Here is a 20870-nt window from a genome sequence, read left to right on the forward strand (position 1 = left end):
CTATTTCTAGGAAAGCAGAGCTCCATCATGTCTAACAGTTACTTAGGAAGACAACATCCCCATCCCTCTTCCTCTGTCTTTCCCCCAGCCTTTATTCCTGAGCATGATGTCATAAGGTATGGAATATCCCTCTGGTCACTTTGAGTCACCTCTCCTGGCTGGGTCCCCTCCCATCTTCTTGCGCATTCCCCCAGTCTGCTCACTGGAGGGCAGCATGAGAAGTGGAAAAGACCTTGACAGTGTAAGCGCTACTCAGCAACTACTAAAACGTTGGTGTGTTATTAATACTGTTTTTGTCACAAATCCAAAACATAGCACCATACCAGCAACTGTGAAGAAAATTAACTCTATCCCAGTCAAAATCAGTACAGTTATACAACCCATTCTTCACCAAAATTGTCAGAAAAACAAGATACATTAAATAGGAACAGCAATTTTAATTTTTCAAATAATGAGGCTCTAGAAAGGACGTGCTTTTAGAAATAATTCACTCCTTTGCTAATTAAATTGTGCTTACTGGTGAGACAATTAGTTGCAAATGCTTCTTAACTAGTGAGACCTGCAAAGGCCTATGATAAATTAACTATTTTGCTTCTACATGACTGAACATGACTAAATAATTGCAGTGCTTTTGGTCACTTGCATGTGTAAATTTGCTGCTATGAACAAAAACACTGACTTTTTTGTTATCGCAGTCCAATTCCAAAATAAGTAAAGCACAGGCACTGGTGAAATGCAAAAGAGAGCTTCTTGGCTATAGTTTTAGCAGTCATGTTCTCATGACATATACACAATGTGCATGCGTATTTGTGTATGTAGAAGTCCAGCAACTAGAATTAGATTTAGATTTTTAGTGTTGAAGGTGCTTGTACTCAATGCCAGCAAGAGCCCAGTGAAAACTGACCATTTATATTTGTCATGACTTACTGTGGTCCGTGAGACCATCAGGAGCAGCAGGATTCCTCCAGCGCAAGATGCAGAAATGAACACAGATAAGTTAAATGGAACACCTACAGAGCACAATTTTCTGTACTTCTCAGCTCAAGCTCATTAAAATTTTGAGCTAACATTTTTTCTGTAAGTGGAGTCTTTGCATTTCAGATTTTGGGGAATAAATCTGGACAGAACACATTATCAAACTCCAATTTGAAATAGAAATTGATCTTTACTTTTTAGGTACATTTTTCCTAAACAGTTGCTCCAAATAGGGATTCTGTTCTTTATTTGTATAGATGTGCAGTCAGTTTGTCTGAGGAGGTGTACTTACAGTGCATCGGTATGATTGCTTGTGTATTAAACAAAGAAGGATTTGAAGACGTAAAAGATCATATTCTGGCACAATAAGTTGTTTTTAAATAGTTTCTTTAAAGTTGTGAATTGCTATTCCAGAGTGAAATAATGGCTACATATGACTATATTAAAAATGCACTGGTTAAAAATAATGTAACATGTATAGGATCTTTAATCTTTTGTTACCTATGTACGTTTTCCTACAAAGCTGCAATATTAAAAAAAAAAAAAGGTATTTTTTTAGTCAAGTATTAGACTCCAGCTTTCTTTTTTTTTCTGTGTGTACTTTTAAAATTGTATTGAGATGCTTGTATTGAGAAACAACTAAGGAAGAACTGGTACGCTGGAGAACTAAACGTAAGGAAGTGCTTGCAGATGTATAACTGCAGGTAATTTTCTCTCCTTTTATGAGAGAAATGGCATCCCTTAGAGATCAAAAATCCCGTGAGTCGTGACAGTGAGACTTCAGTAGTAGGCTCAATAAATGAGCAAAAATAAGTATATAGGTATAGATACCCTGTTATCCGAGAGTATGGCTGATCTCACTTGCAAATCTGTGTGTATGATTTTGCTTCTATCAGCATTTTAACTGTTGGGATTTGTTTTTTCTCAGCACACTACAATTCCATTGTTGTTGGTGAATGGTGTCAAGATTCATAGTTCCCAAGTTAACGTGTCACAAAATGGTTCCTCTTTTGTGACACATGCTAGGATCAATCAAAGTCTGTCTTGGCTCAATTAGCTTATAAAGTAAAATTTTGGAAAGCACGTTTGGGTTGAAGCCAGACTTTGCATGCTGCCTTTCTGGTTTTCGGGTTTTTTTTGTCATGTAACTTGTGAAATTTGAAGCATGAGTTTTAGTTCTAAGTGATGCCTGCTACTGCGTTTTAACACTTGAGTCATAACCTTTCTTGTTCTATTTAGTGTCAAGTTATGTAGCTCAAAAGAAATCAAAATGACCCTACTGACAGCTAAAACATCTGTGTTGTGTAGTAACTAGGCAGCTATATAAATACTTGCTTTTATATTTGCTAGAAGCTTTGTTCTTACGTGAATATCTTTCTCTGTTCAAATATCCTATATTTTCTCTGTTCTTCCCCTAGCCATGGACTCTTGAAGAAGACAAGAAACTGAAATCAGGAGTAAGGGAGTTTGGAGTGGGCAATTGGGCTAAAATTCTGGTCCACGGTGACTTCAACAACCGAACTAGCGTCATGTTAAAAGACCGGTGGAGAACACTGTCCAAGATCAAATAATACTAATTTGGGTAACAGGAATCAACTCTTCTTGAGCTTTCCCTACATAAAGATCTAGTTCAGCTTTTCAGAATAACTTATTTGAGACTAATCCGAGTCTCCAGCAATGTTGCTGCCCTAAAACATGAAACAGATGTAATGATGACTTATATATATAAAGCCTGGTCTTCTATCTACATGAGGGAGGTGATTAATTTCTGCAATGTGAAAATGCTTACAGTGATTATGAAAGGTTAATTACATACACAGGAGTCTTAAGTAACTGGCAACGTATTAGCTTGATAGAGGCTTTTAATAAAGAGTCAAGTGTTCTGTAGTTTTTAAAGGGTTGTATCTGTAATCAGATGGAGCTCTTTATCATTTTAGTTTCTACTATAGTCGTTCCAATCTGATTTCACCTCACTTTGAAATTTTGGTCAGACTTGTCATCTCTGTCAGTAAGTCATACCAAAAAATACGTATGTATTGTTATTGCTAATTTTTCTGGTTAAAAATATAGTACCCCATGTAAGTTTATGTTTATAAATATTAAAGGTGCTCTGTATGAATCAGAGGGCACACTAGGGTATTTTTTTTTTAAGAATTAAGCTTAAGTTCTAGGAGGAAGATTATTTTGAAATTATTTATGTTGGCATAATAGCAGTTACTATCTTGCAGAAGAGAATGGAAAAGATAGGGAAGTAACAGCACGATACTAGCTCTTAACTTCTCTTGACTATCTTGTGCTACCTACACTGTCTTGAGAAGCGGCATTCTTCTGGACCAGCGGAAAAGGGGAAGCTCCTTTCCTGGAAAGCCAAAGCGGGACTCTGTTCTGGTACTGAGCACAGCCCATGAAACAGGTTTCATCTACACTCTGCAGTGCTAGCAGGCACAGATACCTTCTGATGGGTAGCTGCCTGCATCAGGGTGTCAGTTGGTTACTGTAATTGTCCTGCTCATAAGAGACTGTAAGAGATGGGTGGTGGTGCTACGCTGCCTCTCTTGCTTCAGATTGTATGGAAAAGAATTCCAGGACCTCAGAAAATACACAAACACACACTTTCCACTGTCATACTAGTGTGAATCTATAACTTACATATCACAGCATTCTTTTAAAAGTGGAATCTCTTAAATTCAGGTGTTTTCTGGGATGTTGTCCTTGGAGAAGTTTTTTATTTTTATTTTACAAGAACCTTTCAAGGAAAAGCATCCATCTAAACTGGTCATAATGAAATAAAATTCTCAGAGGTATTCTTCCTGGTTACAAAAGAAGAAATATATTCTTCAGGGCAGAAATGTTTATGAAGTATTCAGATCATCTCTGCGCTTTCTGTCTTGGAGGCCTGTTTGCATTAAGATTAAATGGTTAAGTATCATTAGAAAGGTTTGTGTCCTACTCTTGAATGTGGACAGGACCTCAGACAGATCACCTTCCTAATTCTTGCCAACAGATGCTCAGGTTTCTTTTTGCAGCTGTGGCACGCAATTGCCTTTAGGTTCCACAGAGATACTGCGTGCCTTAACAGTAAATTTCTGAACCTTAAGGCATCGTTTCTTTTTAGGACACATGGTGAATTTCAGAAGCTTGATAAAATAAAGATTATGCACTTCAGCAAGGAATGCTAGAGCAGCTGTAAGCCAACAACTCAAAACAAAAACAAACATAGCAGGTGTGTGACAAGTGAGACCTGCAGTATGCAGTCTCTTCAATGGCTCTAACAATAATTCAACACAAATAATAGGTATCAAAACAAGGATTTGAGCTATGTGCGTAGCATCCTTGCCTATGTTCTAATATTGTAGGTTTCTGTGTTGATCACTGTACATGAGCAAGTTTAACTACTAATAAGTGATTTTTTGGCTTTTAGCCAAGGCTTTAGTCATGACTGCTTATTCCTAGATGCAAGATTAATTTTTTTTTAGTTGCAGCAAGCTAATTACTGTAGCAAAATCCTAGTCAAGGCAGCTTAAATAAATTACCATTCATTAAGGAAATGGGTCTTTTCAAGACTGTTTGTTTCTTTGCAGAAGTCTTGTTTACATTTGTCTGCCGTAAAATTCACTTTGTATATTAGTGATATTTCTATGAGGGTGGCTGAACATGGAAACTGCAATGTAGACAAAAAATACTTACCCACTTGTAGTATAAACAGCTGTCTAGATGATATTGGGAAGGAACAAAGGATCTAAACTGAAGTCTGGTTTTAGCTCTCAAACTTTCATTTTTATTCACCCTTACAATTTAATGATGATAGTAACCATTCCCAGAGTTGAGAACATTTGGCTGGCTCACTACTGAGTAGGATCAGTGCCCGTGAACAGAACTATAGCCTGTAAAGAATGAGAACCTTAGAAAAAGAAGCTACTATGGTTACAAACATTAGCTCTTTAATTACAAACAGAAACATAGGAATTTGCTTATAGCATTCTAGTACAAAGATCAGTCTTAACATTTTGTATTCAGGCAAAGAGATTTGCCCAAAATACTTCTTCCAAAAGTTTGACTCCTTTAAAGTTCATTTAGGCTCCACAAAATACAGCAGAAAGATGCAGGTTTCCTGGCATTGGTGTTAATTTTCTCATTTTTTGTTGTTGCTGTTTTAAAGGTCTTCTAAACTTTTACGTAAAAATAAAGCTATGCACAAGGGGACATGAACACTGTTCCAGTTGCCGAATCTTCTTCCAGGTTCCTTGGCACCGAGAGTTGCCAACTGCTTCCCAGCGTAAGATTTTACCTCTGAAATGTGATAAGTGAGAAATTAAAAATTAATGTGTTTACAAACACAAAAAAAATGTATATTTCATGTTAGTAGGTTGTGTTCTATAATGTCATTGGAGAGAAGATTAGATTTGCTTAACAATGTAATACTTTAATTAGCTCGTCTTAGTCTTAAAATGCTTTTGTTTATTATACTTGCAGGCATTCTAGAGCAAATGCTATGTTCCTACATAGAGTACACAGGATAATGGGTTGAGTAAACGGTCGCATAGGTATTACATAGCATGCGTCTTAATAAGTGTATAGATATATGGAGATATGTATTAAATATATAGACTAAGTAAAAATGTTACAAATATTAAATGTCTTCTTTCAATACTAGCGTTCTAGAAACAAGATGTATAGTTCAAACCTGAAATCAGATTTGGATTATGGCAGAAAGCAGACTTTTTAAGTACCAGCGCCCATAGCTGTAAAAAGACTTCTTGCACTACAGAAGTTTCATTGTCCCTTTACAATAGTAAATAAAGCATTCACGCTGAACTTTATATTGCAGTTATTTACCAATTTTATCTGGATGTAGTACTAGTGGTTAAAACATTAGTATTTAAAAATTTTGTAAAGTTTTACACAGCAATTTTTGTGAAAACTGGAATCTTCTGAGCTCTGCAAGTGATATGAGCTGTTTCAATTTTTTAGGTATAACAAACACAACTTTTAATGAGATCTTAAGATATCTCAAGTTCTGTACTGGGTTTTGGTACAGAAGAGACAGGAAAAAAATAAAAGGTTGTCTCTACCCATCTGCATTATGGCCATCTCCAGAACAACGATGAGTGTCAGTGTTCATAGCTGGAGGCTGGCAAGCTACGCATACAGTATGACCTTCTCGCAGGTACTGCATCCATCGAGCATACGGCCGATTCTCCAAAGCACAGTAGTGTGAAAGTGATTCAGTTTTAAATTCCACACAGTAACTGCTCAGAAAGAAAGGGATTAAATTAGCTGCGATAGCTAAAGCACAAGCTAGATAGAAACTTTAAATGTACTTATGTATCATACAGGTGGTATTTGTGAAGTGCAGGTTAGACATCCTCATTGGTAAAAAAAAAAAAAAAAAAAAAAAAAGTCTGTTTCTGACCCTAACCTAAGTAATGGAATCTTTAAAACATTAAGCAAATTGTTTCTCACATTCCATGCCACAGTCCAGTGCTTTATGTATTATCTCACTTTCTGGTTGTATTCTGTATTCTTAAATTATGTTGAAAAACAGATCTTAATAACCCGTATTTTTTTCTCCTATGAATGCTAAAAGAGAAAATGGGAGAGAAGGTTTAAGAATACCTATAAGCTTTATTGTTCTGGGGAGAGCAGCATGGGACAAAGCATTATGAGCATTACAGAACCAGTGATAACCATCTCTACTGGTAACCAAGAGAGATTTTTATTGCTTTTCATGTCAATGTTAAAAACAAGCTCTTGAGACCGATTGCATCCAGCCTGTTTTGTTTGTTCAGAGATCTAAGTCTAATTTCTCAGGCTTACACTTATGGATATAGTGAGTTTGGATTTAGCCTTATTTACCATTTCCTTTCAAAAGCATCCATCCTCAAATTTGCCATGACCCCAATACCTAATTCAGGACAATTAACAAGTAACAAAAAACATCCAGAAAATGCAAATGAACTGCAGGAGAGAAAAACAGTACAAGCTGTAGCTTGTTGAATTATGGCAAATTTAATTATATTTTTCTTTGTAGCCAGCTATTTTTCTTTGTCTATGGAACAAGATGACCCACATGCATATATGATAAATAGATTACCCAGTTTCTTCTTTGTCTGAGGACCAGGCAGAAGATGCTGCTTGTCGTTTTCTTTCTTTACCATATTCAGAGGTAGTTATGAAAGCAGGGACTGAGGAAGAAAACAGTAAGGCAGCAAGACACAGCTGAGTCATATTTCAACTACTGTAACAGTGGGTAAATGAATCAGAGCTTGTGGATGGTGATGCTGTCTGGCTTTATTGAAAAAGTGATAAAGTGTTGGCAACATCAGGCTTCGACCTCCTTCCCTACTGCTAAATTCTCTCCATATTAAGAAGAAATAAATCTAGTAATGACTACCATCTAGTCCATGAGGAAATAGGATGGGCTGGAACCCTACAATGACTGTTTCCTGTTTTGTACCAAATTTATGTTCTAACTTTACACAGAGATAAATTGATACTTACTGCGGGGCTTAAGAAACTGAAGGAATGTGTACAGCTTAGTTGTTTACTTAACAGAAATGAATCAAGAATGAGCAGCCAATGACAGTAGAAAATACGGTTTTAAATTTTATTTCTAACCAAATAGCTGCAGATTGCTTTATCTGGACACCTCCCCCTCAGAGCCTTCATGGCATTCACTGAAGTGAATGTACAGAAAAAAAAACAAAGAGAGAATACCATGTTCGTGTCCGCAGTCCTGTCCCTGGTGAGTCAGGTATTCCAGGCAGCCAGCCTTCTCCTCCAGAGTAGGACAAGGTTCCCCACCGTTTTTAGGTTCCTGTTGTATGTAGCGCCTACGTAGTCGTAGGTTGGGTTTGCACTGCTCTGCACAGCCACTCCAGTGACTCCACTCCCCGACAACGCATGGAAGAGCTGAAAAGCAGTATTGAAACATTACGAGTAAAAAGACTTCTGTTTTATCCTAAGTGCTCTCAAAAGCTTAAGTAATAAGACCATGCCTGTTTTCTTTTTTTTTTCTTTTTTACTTGCAATTTTGATTTTGTTTAGTCTCAAAGCAATGCGGGGCTGTTTGTAGGGTTGCATTTGTGTGTTTGTACAGATACAGTTGTAGATATTTAAATGTACTAAATAAAGCGTTTAAAAGTGTAATCTCAAGGCCTTTTTTGCTCATTCCCAAATACAGAATAGTCCAGTGGATATTCGAATTTTAGTTCTCGTGGATCTCAAACTTCCTCTGAACTTGACCCAAATGTATTCCAAAACATTATGGGGAAACTGCCATTATTTTGAAAGTGAACTTTGAATCTTAAGAAACTGCAGTTCCCTTGTGCAGAGCATCAAGAACACAGGTGACGTATGCTTGTATCCTTGGTCTCTCCTAAACCTGCTTAATGATCAGAGGTATGGACAACTTCACTCTTTATCTGTTAAACTGGCATGTATTAGGTGAGCTCACTGAAGTTTTCAGATGAAAAAAAGAAAAATGCTTTCTGTTGTATTCTGTAGTATTTCTCCTGCAACTGTTGAAACCTGTAGCCCACTTAATGGATTTTGGCACCTTTTTTGATTAATGAACATTCAAGTTCTTAAGAAAAAAAAATAATCATCACACCATGTAGAGAATGAGCCCCTTTTTCATGCTTGTCACTTTTCATTGCCTTTCCAGGAGAGGTATAAATGTCAGACTAAGCATCTGCTAGTTTTGATACTGTCTTGAATCTCAAAAATGTTCAGATCTACCCTATCTGTTACCCACTAGCCAACTCCTTCCTTACTGTATTCTCTGTAGTGCATCTACTAATAATGGCATGCTCTCTGTAGCTCTAATTTACATTAAGCATGGTAAGTATTTCTCCAGTCTAGACTTACCCCTTCCCTTGAATTTTCCATTTATATTCTGACAAAATGGGAGCTCTGTCTTAGCCTAGCCAACGCAAGCATGGACAGCATGTCAGCTATCTTCCAGGCAGATACAAATAATCTTCTCTTGAAGAAAAGGTTTTGCAGCCGGATTCCCAAAAAAGTAATGGACACGTTATTCCTGAGTAAGAAGCTATGTAACACTCAAGTCTTCACTGTATTTGTCCATTAACCTCGCAGTACAGAACACCAAGCCCCAGGTTTTGAAAGCTCTGTGGCCTAACAATTTCATTTTTAGTAGGCAAAAAGAAGCTCTTCAAAACCTGGGTGAGGACAATCTCTGGGTGCTTACTAAAGGAACAAATACAATCCCTCCAAGAAGGAACTTCAGGTCTGTGCAGCCTGGGCAGGCTGAGCAGTGAAAGGACAGGTAAGAAAAATGGCTTGCGCAGGGGCATCCATCAAGAATCCTCCGAGGCCAAGCAGTTGTTTCTCTACGTGACGAGTACTTACCTGCGGCCTCCCGGGACATTCAATCTGAGCAGCAGCCCATTCCCAGTAGCCACTTTTGCTGGAGGCCATCTGGTGTGGGGGTCCAGGCTGAGCAGGTGTGTTCCTCTGGGCCATCTCTCTACCTGTCCAGGGCCTGCAGACTATGGTACTTGGTGAGCAGGTAAGGTTGTGTCTCCTGCTTACCCCAACCATAGAATAAAACAAGCCCTCTAAACACTGCAGCACTGCGTACTAGTCCATGCCACTTTCCCTAATATTAGCTGCCTTTTTGGTAGGTTTCTTTTCAATAAAATTCTAATTATTGGCATGTAAATTAAATACTGTCACAGACGGTCTTAAAAAAAAAACCTAAATGTGCCTGTGCTAATACTACAGTTTCTTATTGATGTGGGAATTCCCTAGTTCTTGAAATATTTGTTTTCATTGCACATTGCAAATAGGCTTAAAATTATTCTCTGTGCAGCATGAATCGTATTTTACTGTGCTCTCCCACTCCTTTAAAGGCAGGCTTTCAACATGGTACTTAGGGAATGGTACGAAATGTCTGTTATAATCAATGGTTGGGGTATCCAATTGTTTCTGAATTGTTTTGAATTGTACCTCTCGTTATCTAGTTAAATGAAGCTTTTGCCTTTCCCATGCATGCTGTTTCCCATCAGCTTGCAATTGGAACATATCACATGTTTTGGATCGTATTTTTTTTCTATATTTCCTGATTACAATTTAAATCCTCAGGAAGCTTTACAGCTTAACCACTAGTTATGTTCTTTTATCAGTGTGGCAGGAAACTGATGTGACCAAGCTAGTCATTCAGAAAAATACTGCATGCCCTCTGGGACTCTGCCAGTATGAGAAGGGGGGAAGAAGGAACGTTGGTGTTCGTGACTGTTTTCATAAGAGACAGTAAGTCCCGGGTTTGCCCTGTCACTAAATCTCTAATTTCCTAGAGCTCTACAGACATCATAAAGCAGATAAAACCTCCGCAGAGGCTACCTGGCAGATGTCCATACCACACTATTGCAACTCCCCTCCTTCCCTCTCACTTTGCACCTGTTCTGACCAAACTGCCCGCTTTCTGGGTGGCTCAACAGCAACAGGCATACAAGCAGTCAAGGACACTTTGAACTAAAAAAAAAAAAAAAAAAAAAAAAACAGTGATAGTAAAAATGCCTTAGACCTCCCCATGGGATATCCAGGACAAGTGCTATGTATATTACAGACATAACAGACTGCTGCCACCTGGCCATAGGGCTAGAAAACAGTCCGTGGCCGCATTTTATTTAATTTTACAAGCGTTAATGTCAATGTCTCACCACACAGCTTAATTCTACCCAGAGGACTGTCATCTAGCTGGCTTCCTTATCTGTTGACTCTGTTCCACGTTGGCTGTATGAATGCTCTGCAGAAGCAAGAACTTCCATGTAATTTTAATCCCATGGTAGCAGGTTGATATGTTGGTAACATCAGGTCTACATCACATTTTCTACACAGGAAACTCCCAAGGGGATTGAGCAGCTGCATAACAGATATAGGGATGACTTCACGTTTTACTGGAACTAAACCAAGCTGACAGTGAACTACTGGTCATCTGCAGCAAAATATGGCAATTTTATGATCATAAAGATTGAGAAGAAGACGTATGAATTGCCTTAGTCATGTGGAATAATAAGAATATTGGGTTGCTAGAATGGAATTCAGCCAGAGGGACAGTGATGTCGCTCATGAACTCAGTACCCAGCAATTATTAAGGGACAGTACATCGTTTTGTGCCTCATTGGAAAGATGTCAAATTCTCCAGCGTGACAAAGAATGAGTCCCAGAGCTGACGTAAAAGTAATGGTGCCGTCTCAAACACACACACACAAAAAGTGTCAGGGCCTCATACCCACATCTCTATGGTCTCTGTCTAGGTTTCCATCGGTCCGGCTTAGTTAACGCAATGCTGGTAGGTGATCGTCCACTAAAATAATGAGCATTGATTTGGAAGAGAAGAATACAAGTCAAAAGAAGCTGAAGGATGGGATTTGTGCTCAGGGACCTACCAAAATGTAGAAGCTAATGAGACGCTTGCAATTTCAAAGGTACACAGAAAAATTGCATTGCTTCCCTATGAAATACACCTTGAGTGGTCAGGATTTTTTTTATTTTATTTAAAGCAGTGCGAATCATAGATTTTTTTCTGAGTTACACCATATTTATTTTTTTCCCATCTCCGGAACAAAAAGGATTACAGTATCTTCACTGAATCACTGCACAACATATGTTGTAATGTGTAAAGGTCTGCGGATTTTCTCGGAATAACCATTTCCACTCAAATGACGAGGTCATTCTTTTACCAGGCTTTCTCATTGTACAGTACTTTCTGTTTAAAATGCTCTCAATGCACAAAAATACCCATTCTTTATTGCTAGAGCTATAAGGAAGTTATTTTTAAAGAACTGTAAGGAAATTTACTTAAAAACCCTTGGACACAGGTTCGGCAGCCCACAGACTTCTGCCGAGCCATCTATTTATAAAGTACCAGGCATCCCATGACTTTTAGGAATGACAGAATTTAACCATAGTGTTGGCAGGTTTAGAATACCTAAATACTCACGTTGGTTTCTATTATTTTGGTGCATTGTTTTTGTATGATTCCAAGAACACTTCTTGATCATATACGTATTTGAAGATGTAGACACTTTCCCCAAATACTTTGTTCTGTACAAGTATTTGCAAGAGGATTTCATGTCATTTCTGCTTGTGCTGAAATCGTGAGTGGGGAACAGGATGACAAAAAAAGCTGTAGCACAAGAGCAATCAGTTGCCTTTCTGCACATTCCTGTTTTATTTTTTTTTTAACCTCTGCATTTGAAACAGAGCAAACTATGCCATGAACACCCTTGCTTTCATTCCACACACGGACGTAACACTTAGGAACATGTCATGGTGAAACTTCAGAACCCAAAAGGAACAAAAACTACTTTAAAACTGGACACCATCTTTGTCTACGTTGATGAAGAATCCCACTGCACTTTAGAATTTTTGGTTATATGAGAGAGAACTTACTGGCTGTTTGCAATAAAAAGTACCTGATCATGTGCCTTCCTGTGGTCAGTTTTGTGGTTTAGAGATGTATGAGTTAGAGGACCACCCGTCTGGGCTGCCAAAATCCTGTCCTGCTGTGCTACCCTCACACAAAACGTCCTGCTGTCCTTGCTTGCACTAATGCAGGTGCTCACGGGGCTGGGCAGGGAGGGGTTCAAACCAGCCAGACATGGACAAAGCAGAAAACAGCAACAGCTTCCTGCTGGTTTAGCTCCCCAGAGGGGCCAGCCGGCGATTCCAGCGCTGGTGGCAGAGGGACAGACAGACAGCCTCTCTCACTGTGACTGCAGCTCCCTGCCTGGACCCGGAGCACCTGTCGCCCCCACAGGGCACAGCAAAAGGACAGTGCAAACACATCGCACGTTTCAAGGCCACCACCATTGAGCCCAAGACAACAAATACAGCAGCTTCAGTAACAACAAAGCACCTGTTTGAAGTCATGGAAAGAAAACTGTCTGAACTAGCACTTTTCACCCACAAGTTTGAGCTTCTTTTCGAAGAGCACGGAATTTTTAATCAGATTACAGCTCCATCTTAATGCTAGCACTGCGCATCTTTATTAGCTTTCTCCTGTCACATTTGAATTTCAATTAGTATCATTTGGTTTACTGAAAAGACACAGTATGCCATGACTAGGACGAGAAAGCACCTGGTCAGTTCTCCCCCTATTGCTTTTCCTGACCAAGAGATCAGTAAGTAAAAAACTGCCAGTTTTACAAGATGCCACCGGGCACCTTCTCTCTGACGTGGTGCTCTCCTTCCCCTCCTGTTATTCTGGCACACGGATGGCACAGGGGTCGGCGAGGGGACCGTGCTCCCTCTGGGCACCCAGGCTCAGAGCTCTGCCCTAGTGCATCTCACAGGGCGACACAGAACTTGGGTCCCACCGCTCCACAGCTCTGCCAGCACGGCGCCGAGCCCGCTAAGACACCCTAATTAGCAGGACTGCGCAGCCCAGGCTGATGACTTTTGGGATGCGGGCTGGCGTGCACCCAGCCAGCAGGGAAGAGCTGCTGGGCTGCCCAATTCCTCACCCTACACCGGTAAAGCACAGGGAGGGTGGACAAACCGTGTAGGGCTGAGACATCATGGGATGAGGGGGTGTAAACCCTACGGGGCTGCTCGGTGCGGGGCTGGAAGCGGACCACCTTGCTACTCACTGTAATAGATGTATATTTGGGATGAGCATGAGCAAAAAGTAAGGAGCGCTGAGTTTTAGAGGGAAAACAACTTGCAACCTGCAAACCCCAGGCACAGCAGACCCCGAAAGCTGTCAGACCCCGCCACAAGCCCCTCTCCTCGCCCCTCTGCCTGCTGCTGGTGCCAGCCCTTAGCTCCATGCCTCATGACGAGACCCTTGACAGCCCAGCCCGCCGTCACACGCCGCCGGCAGCCCTCCAGCCCTCGGAGCCTGCTCCCCCCGGCCACCCCCCAGCCACCCCGGTCCTGCCCCGAGCCTGCTCCTGGGGACCGCACCTACCGGGGCACGCCTGGCCGTGGTCGTGGCAGCAGTCCCCGGCGCGCCGGCAGCCTCCGTCGCAGTAGCAGCTGCCGTAGCCGCCGTCCTCCCTCCAACCGCTGCTGACACAGGCGGCGTCCCGGCCCTCGCAGCACCGCTCCGAGCAGCCCCCCCCGGCCCCGGTCCCGGCCCCGGCCCCGGCCCAGAGCAGGCCCAGCCACAGCGCCCCGCTCAGCGCCGCGCCGCCCATCGCCGCGCCGCCCCGACGGCCGCCACCGGCACCCCCGCCCCGGCTCCCGGCTCCCGGCGGCGCGGGGCGGGCTCGGCGGGCAGGCAGCGGGGGCGGGGGGCGGTGGTACGGCCCTGCCCGGCCCGGCCCGGCCCGGCCCTGCCCTGCCCTGCCTTGCCATGCCTGGAGCTTCCCCACCCGGCGCGGCCCGGCCTGGCCCTGCCCGGCCCTCCTCTCCTGGCCCCCCGCCCCCGCTGCCTGCCCCGACGGGGAAGGCGCGCAGAGGGCTGGGGGTGTCCCCGCAGGTGCCACACACGGAGGTGGCCCCCACGGAGATGTCCCCACGCGGGAGCTGTGCGGTGGTGATCCACGCACTGGTGTCCTGTGCTGAGGTAGCCCAGACAGCGGTACCCTGTACAGCACTAACCTCACACAGTCACAGAATCGCAGAATGGCTTGGGTTGGAAGGGACCTGAACGACCACCCGGTTCCAACGCCCTGCCATGGGCAGGGACACCTCCCACCAGACCAGGTTGCCCAAAGCCCCACCCAGCGTGGCCTTGAACACCTCCAGAGATGGGGCATCCACAGTTTCTGGGCAGCCTGTGCCAGTGCCTCACCATCCTCACAATAACGAATTTCCTCCTAACATCTAATCTAAATCTCCCCTCTTTCAGTTTAAAGCCATTCCCCCTTTGCCCTATTAATACACCCCCTGACAAAGAGTCCCTCCCCAGCTTTCCTGTAGGCCCCCTTTAGGTACTGGAAGGCCGCTGTAAGGTCTCCCTGGAGCCTTCCCCAGGCTGAACAACCCCAACTCCATCAGCCTGTCTTCATAAGAGAGGTGCTCCAGCCCTCTGATCATCCTCATGGCCCTCCTCTGGACTCGCTCTAACAGTTCCATAGCCTTCTTGTGCTGGGGCCCCCAGGGCTGAACACAGTGCTCCAGGTGGAGTTTCACAAGAGCAGAGCAGAGAGAGGGGGAGAATCACCTCATTTGATCTGCTGGTCATGTTTCTTTTCATAGAATCACAGAGTCATATAATCATTAAAGTTGGAAAAGACCTTCAAGACGATCTGGTCCAACCATCTCCCTACCACTAATATGACCCACTAAACCATGTCCCTAAGCGTCATGTCCAACCTTTCCTTAAATTCCCTTCCAGGGACAGTGACTCCACCACCTGCCTGGGCAACTCGTTCCAATGCCTGACTACTCTTTCTGAGAAGAAATGTCTCCTAATTTCCAACCTAAACCTACCCTGGCATAACTTGAGGCCATTCCCTCTAGTCCTATCAGTGGTTATCTGAGAGAAGAAGCCGACTTCCAGCTCCCCACAGCTTCCTTTCAGGTATTTGTAGAGAGCAATGAGGTCTCCCCTGAGCCTCCTCTTCCCCAGACTAAACAACCCCAGTTCCCTCAGCCACTCCTCACAGGACGTGTGTTCCAGGCCCTTCACCAGCTTTGTAGCCCTTCTCTGGACACGCTCCAGGGCCTCGATGTCCTTCTTGTAGTGAGGGGCCCAAAACTGAACACAGTACTCGAGGTGCCGCCTCACCAAAGCTGAGTATAGGGGAACAATCACTTCCCTGGTCCTGCTGGCTACACCATTCCTGATAGGTGGTCCTGATGCCATTGGCCTTCTTGGCCACCTGGGCACACTGCCGGCTCATGTTCAGGCGAGCATTGACCAACACCCTCAGATCCTTTTCCTCTGCACAGCTTTCCAGTCACTCTCCCCCAAGCCTGTACTGCTACATGGGATTGTTGTGACCAAAGTGCAGGACCCAGCACTTGGCCATGTTGAACCTCATCCCACTGGCCTCTGCCTATCGACCCATCCTGTCCAGGTCCCTCTGCAGGGCCTTCCCCCCCAACTCAGTGTCATCTGCAAACCTGCTGAGGGTACACTCAAGTCCCTTATCCAAATCATCAATAAAGATATTAAAGAGGATGAGCCCCAACACCAACCCCTGGGGAACACCACTGGTGACCAGTCACCAGCTGGATTTCACTCCATTCACCACCACTCTCAGGGCCCAGACATCCAGCCAATTTTTAACCCAGCAAAGTGAGTACCTGTCCAAGCCATGGGCTGCCAGCTTCTCCAGGAGAATACTGTGGGAGACTGTGTCAAAGGCCTTGCTGAAGTTTAGGTAGACTATGTCAACAGGCTTTCCCTCATCCACCAGGCGGGTTACCTGATCATAGAAGGAAATGAGGTTGGTCAGTCAGGATTTGCCTTTCATGAACCCATGCTGACTGGGTCTGATATCCTGGTTGTCTTGCACATGTTGTGTGACTACACTCAAGATGTACAAGTTCCAAAAAGTTCCATAAGTTCCATCAAGTTCCATAAATTTTAATGAAGCCCCGGATACAGTTGGCTTTCTGGGCTGCAAGCACACACTGATAGCTGATGTCGATCTTTTCATCCACCAGTACCCCCAAGTCCTTCTCCACAGAGTCACTCTCTATCATCCAGCCTCTATTCATGTTTGAGATTGCCCTGGCCCAGATGCAGGACATTGCACTTGCCCTTGTTGTACTGCATATTGATTGCATGGACCCACCTCAATCTTGTCAAGGTCCCCCTGCCTTCCCTCCAGCATGTCAAGATCACAGAACGGCTGAGGCTGGAAGGGACCTCTGGAGGTCATTTGTTCCAAACCCCCTGCTCAAGCAGGGTGACCTAGAGCAAGTTACCCAACAAAATTATGTCATCTCTGCCAAGTGATGTCCCTCACAGCAACGTCCTGCATGGTGATGACACACACGACAATGTCCTACACAGTGATGACCTTGACAGGACTGATATGTACTGCAATGTCCCACACAGATATGTCTCGTGCAACAATGTCCTACACAGCTGTCTCATTCACAGCCATGTCCGCACTGCAGTGACACACACAACGGGGACCCCCACAGTGACGTCCCTCATAGCAATGTCCCACGCGGTGCTGACTCCCACTGCAATGTCCCATACCAAGATGCCTCTCAGAGCAACATAGCGATGTCCCACACAGTGATGTCCCATAAAGCTGTGTCCTGTGCATCAGTGTCCCACACAGTGGTGTGCCACAGAACCATGTCCAGTGCAACAGCTGCACAGCTATGTCTCATACAGTGATGTCCTGTCCTCTGGACATGCTTTATTGGTACAGGTGCTTACTCATGTCAGGGGACATCCCACACAGCCAGGAGAACAAGAAGCATTTGCTTCTGTTATTTCTTCCTTCTTCTCCTTCTCCTTCTCCTTCTCCTTCTCCTTCTCCTTCTCCTTCTCCTTCTCCTTCTCCTTCTCCTCCTTCTTCTCCTTCTTCTCCTTCTCTTGTTTCTTCTCTTTCTTCTTCTCTCTCTTCTTTCTTTCTTTTTAAGCTCTGTTTCTAGAACAAACAAAAGAAGCTGTACTGGCAGGTACACAAGACTGCAGGGTGGGTCCCAAACAATCTCTTAAAACATGAAGATTCTTATTCTGGCTTTCAGTTATATCCAGCCCTAAGAGCTTTTCAGGATTAACAGGACCTGATAGTTTTAGCTAAAAATCAAATCCCCAAAGCAAGTGGTGAGGTGACTGCAAAATTACGTTAGCTTTGCACACTTCCATTTGCAGATACTCAGCTACTAAAGCTAAAGGCATCTGGTCTGCCAAAGCTGCATAAAGACAGCAGGTAACAGTCTATTGTATTATCTGCTACATGTGGTGGGTACTTGGACACCCTGAGACAGCTCGGGACAGCCAGAATTTAATTTCTTCTACCCATCACAACAGTGATGTTAAAATGTTATTTAAAGCCCAGAGGACTGGGTCTGTGCTGTTAGCCAGTGTGCCACTAATGAAGTCACTGGAATCTTGCCAGCCCAAAGTTGACCCAACGAACAGAGTAAGTCAAGGGGAGTTCCTGCGGTGGGTGAGAGGAGAACAAGACTTGCAGCCTGCCTTCATAAAAGGCAGTGTGTGATCAGGAAGGCCTCTTTATTTTTTTCCCTTCTATTACTGGATTCTCACCTAAAAGGCAGAATATTAACAAATTGATGTGGAAACTGACTTTATGAGCAGATAAATTGCGTGCAGATGACTTATGCTAAAGGGATGATTCATTAAAATTTGGATGAGATTGGAACAAAATAAAGAACAACTTTCTCTTAGTGGATATGTTTACAGAAGGAAAAAAAAAAAAAAGCACTAAGAAACTACATCTGCAATAGCCTAGCTGAACAATACAGAATATAAGTGAAAAGTGTTAAAATTTCTACTAGGTGCAATAAAGCAATTTTTTCAAAGTAACCGGAAAGAAGAATCTTAATTAAAGGAGAGAACAAGCTCACTCTTTGTTCCAGCAAATACCTTGCTTTTTCCCTTTTCCAGTTTAGTTCCTCACTATTAGGAGTAGTGCTGGCTCATTTGTGAGTATGAGGGACAAAGAAACTCAGCAATACTTTCTTGGGCATTGAAGGAGCACTGAAACCCCTACAGGCAATTTGGGCAAAACTGGCAGAGATTTCTTTCTAGTTTGACATGAGATGGTCCACAAAAAGTAGGTGTTGCCCATGCTCTGCTATTTACCTGTTTGTCTTGGAGATATGTTTAATTATGAGGAAAAGCAGTTTCTGGCAAGGCTGGTGTAAAAAGGGATGTAAGCTAAGTGATGCATGAAATTGCTCTGTCCTCCTCATAAACCACGAAGGAGCATTGTAAGAAGCGGAGGCAGTCAGTCATCTGTTCCACACATGCCCTTGGTGCCAAAATAATTCTTTTTAATCCCAGAGGTAAGGAGGAATCTCAGGACTGTACTGTAATTCTCTCAAAACTAGGTGTTGCTGCTCACTATGAGATTTTTAAAACCACAGTCTAGCTCCAGTTGCCAGCCATTTTTGTAGTTTTCTATGACTTCTGTCCTATTTTAGCATTTGCTGCTCAAAAGCAAAGTTCCCAAACTAAAGCATAACAGCAGCATTTTATGGTTAAGAAAGGAAAAGAAACCAAGGCTGTGAAATATGTTTTTCAGCTAATTTCTCCAACATGTAGATGGTTCCAGTGAGTCTCTTTCCATTGTTTTTTTTTAATTTCCAACCAAAGTGTCCTCATTACCTTAAATGGAGTTTGCCTTGGTTTTCATACCACAAAGACAAAACTGAGCCAAATATGTTCCAACAGTAAATTAGAAAGACAACTAGTCTCCATTATTTACCATGCTTACCAGCTCTCTTATTTACCATGGTTATTTATGCTCTCTGTAAAGAACATAAAGCAGAGCCGAACTCCCTCACTCTCTGTCCATTCCCTTGGAGCACCTCTACCCATGACATCCGGCAGAAGACTGAAAACACCTGCAACTGGGAGAAGTTTGAGTCTGGGAACAAAATATATGTTTGATAGTAAAATACCTTTCTTTTATTTTTCAAGTTTAACTTACAGCCGCAGTGCCTTTGAAGGCCTGATATAAGGACTATTCAGCTCAACTTCAAAGTCCTTTTCAGATATATTATCTGTCAGTCCATAGCATTCCACATGCCCACACCTCTTCAGCAGCAAACTCTCCAGAAGGTCCTAACTTGCACAAATGGAGCTCATTTTTGTTTGCTGCTGGGAGGTTAATCTGATGGCAACAAAATGAGAAGACTTCAAAGATCCTGCAGGGCATTTCTTTTCCTTTTAGACTTGTGTTTGCGCACAGCTCTTTATTTATTTTACAGAAATGCCCTTCCAAAAGCAACTTGCTTAAATTTTAAATTGAAACGACGCAGTAAATGATGTGACTACAAAGGCTGCGGGCTGTCTCCATTCTGCTACAGGCTTGTGCTTCCTAGGAATACCACAGTCAGCCACAACCTGCTTTGGTCTTCAGAAGCTTTTGTTCCCATTGTTCTCAAAAAGCAGACTTTCTCCTGATAAGGATTAATCCCCACTAAGGTGAGTAATCAAACCATGGTGTTTGCTAGTGTGGCTTAAAGCAATAGCAACACTTCATATGTGAGAAAAATGAGGACCAATTTGTCTTCACTAATAATCAGTCATTGTAAGAACACTGTAGATGATGCATAAGAGGGCTTTTTATAGTTTTATAGGCCATACTGTTACACACTGAATTGCTCATAGGAGAGCATGCTAAGTACTTGGCTGTATCAGAGAAAAGTAATTTGCTGTAAAAACAGCCTTTACCTTGCATCCACTTTGTCCTGGAAGCCCTGACAGATGGAGCCCTGCCACGGGAGCTACATTTGCTCGCTACATCTCAATTACAACCATTGATTTTGGTTGGTGTTGGTAACAATGCATGAAATTGCTTGAATTCTAGAGGATAGTGGGAACAGAGCAGAGCTATCTGTCAGGATATTTTTAGCTGATTTCTAAAGGCCTTCCACCCTCCTTGCAAGTTACTGAAGAAATGTCTAAATATTGCGATGAACACAGAGCTGCTGTTGAGCAGAAAATGTCAGGCAACTCTGTATGCCCAGCCTAAGCAGATCAGGGCTGAAAAACATCAGTTTTCTGGCTTTTATTGGAGTTTGTTTTTTACAGGTTCGGGGAGCGGAAGTGAACTGAAGTACCTGAGCCAGCACGAGGAAGGGGAGGTAGCCCAGGGCAGTGAGGCAGCAGGAAGAAGGACTGCCTCCACCAGCAGCAGTTCACGCTTAGCACACTTCCACATGTTAGTTCTTATTTTATCTTAATTCTAGGTGCAACCGTAATCTAGAAATGCCATCATGATGTCATTCCAGGTTTTGTTTGTCCCAGTTATGTT

The 20870-nt window shown here is 42.9% G+C and overlaps 2 protein-coding genes across 3 annotated transcripts in view; one reads left to right on the forward strand and one right to left on the reverse strand.

Moving 5' to 3' along the window:
* TERF1 (telomeric repeat binding factor 1) overlaps nucleotides 1–6739 on the forward strand; it is a 25324-nt gene extending 18585 nt beyond the window's left edge. The window contains exons 10-11 of one of the 2 annotated variants that reach the window (XM_035563031.2): nucleotides 2394–2557; nucleotides 5135–6739. In XM_035563031.2, the coding sequence (XP_035418924.1) occupies nucleotides 2394–2546 (153 nt within the window). In that variant the 3' untranslated portion in view covers nucleotides 2547–2557; nucleotides 5135–6739. Of the gene's footprint in view, nucleotides 1–2393 lie in introns of both variants that reach the window. The other variant, XM_035563030.2, reaches the window with a different exon arrangement.
* SBSPON (somatomedin B and thrombospondin type 1 domain containing) lies at nucleotides 4892–14276 on the reverse strand (the record flags this gene model as incomplete). The annotated part of the gene is made up of 5 exons (XM_035563032.2): nucleotides 4892–5265; nucleotides 6048–6224; nucleotides 7070–7160; nucleotides 7693–7887; nucleotides 13916–14276. Coding segments are annotated over 5 exons (942 nt in total), but the record flags the coding sequence as incomplete, so codon positions are not given.
* Between the last annotated feature and the right edge of the window lie 6594 nt (nucleotides 14277–20870).

Source organism: Cygnus atratus, chromosome 2 (genome assembly GCF_013377495.2).
Source record: "Cygnus atratus isolate AKBS03 ecotype Queensland, Australia chromosome 2, CAtr_DNAZoo_HiC_assembly, whole genome shotgun sequence".
Lineage (NCBI taxonomy): Eukaryota > Metazoa > Chordata > Aves > Anseriformes > Anatidae > Cygnus > Cygnus atratus.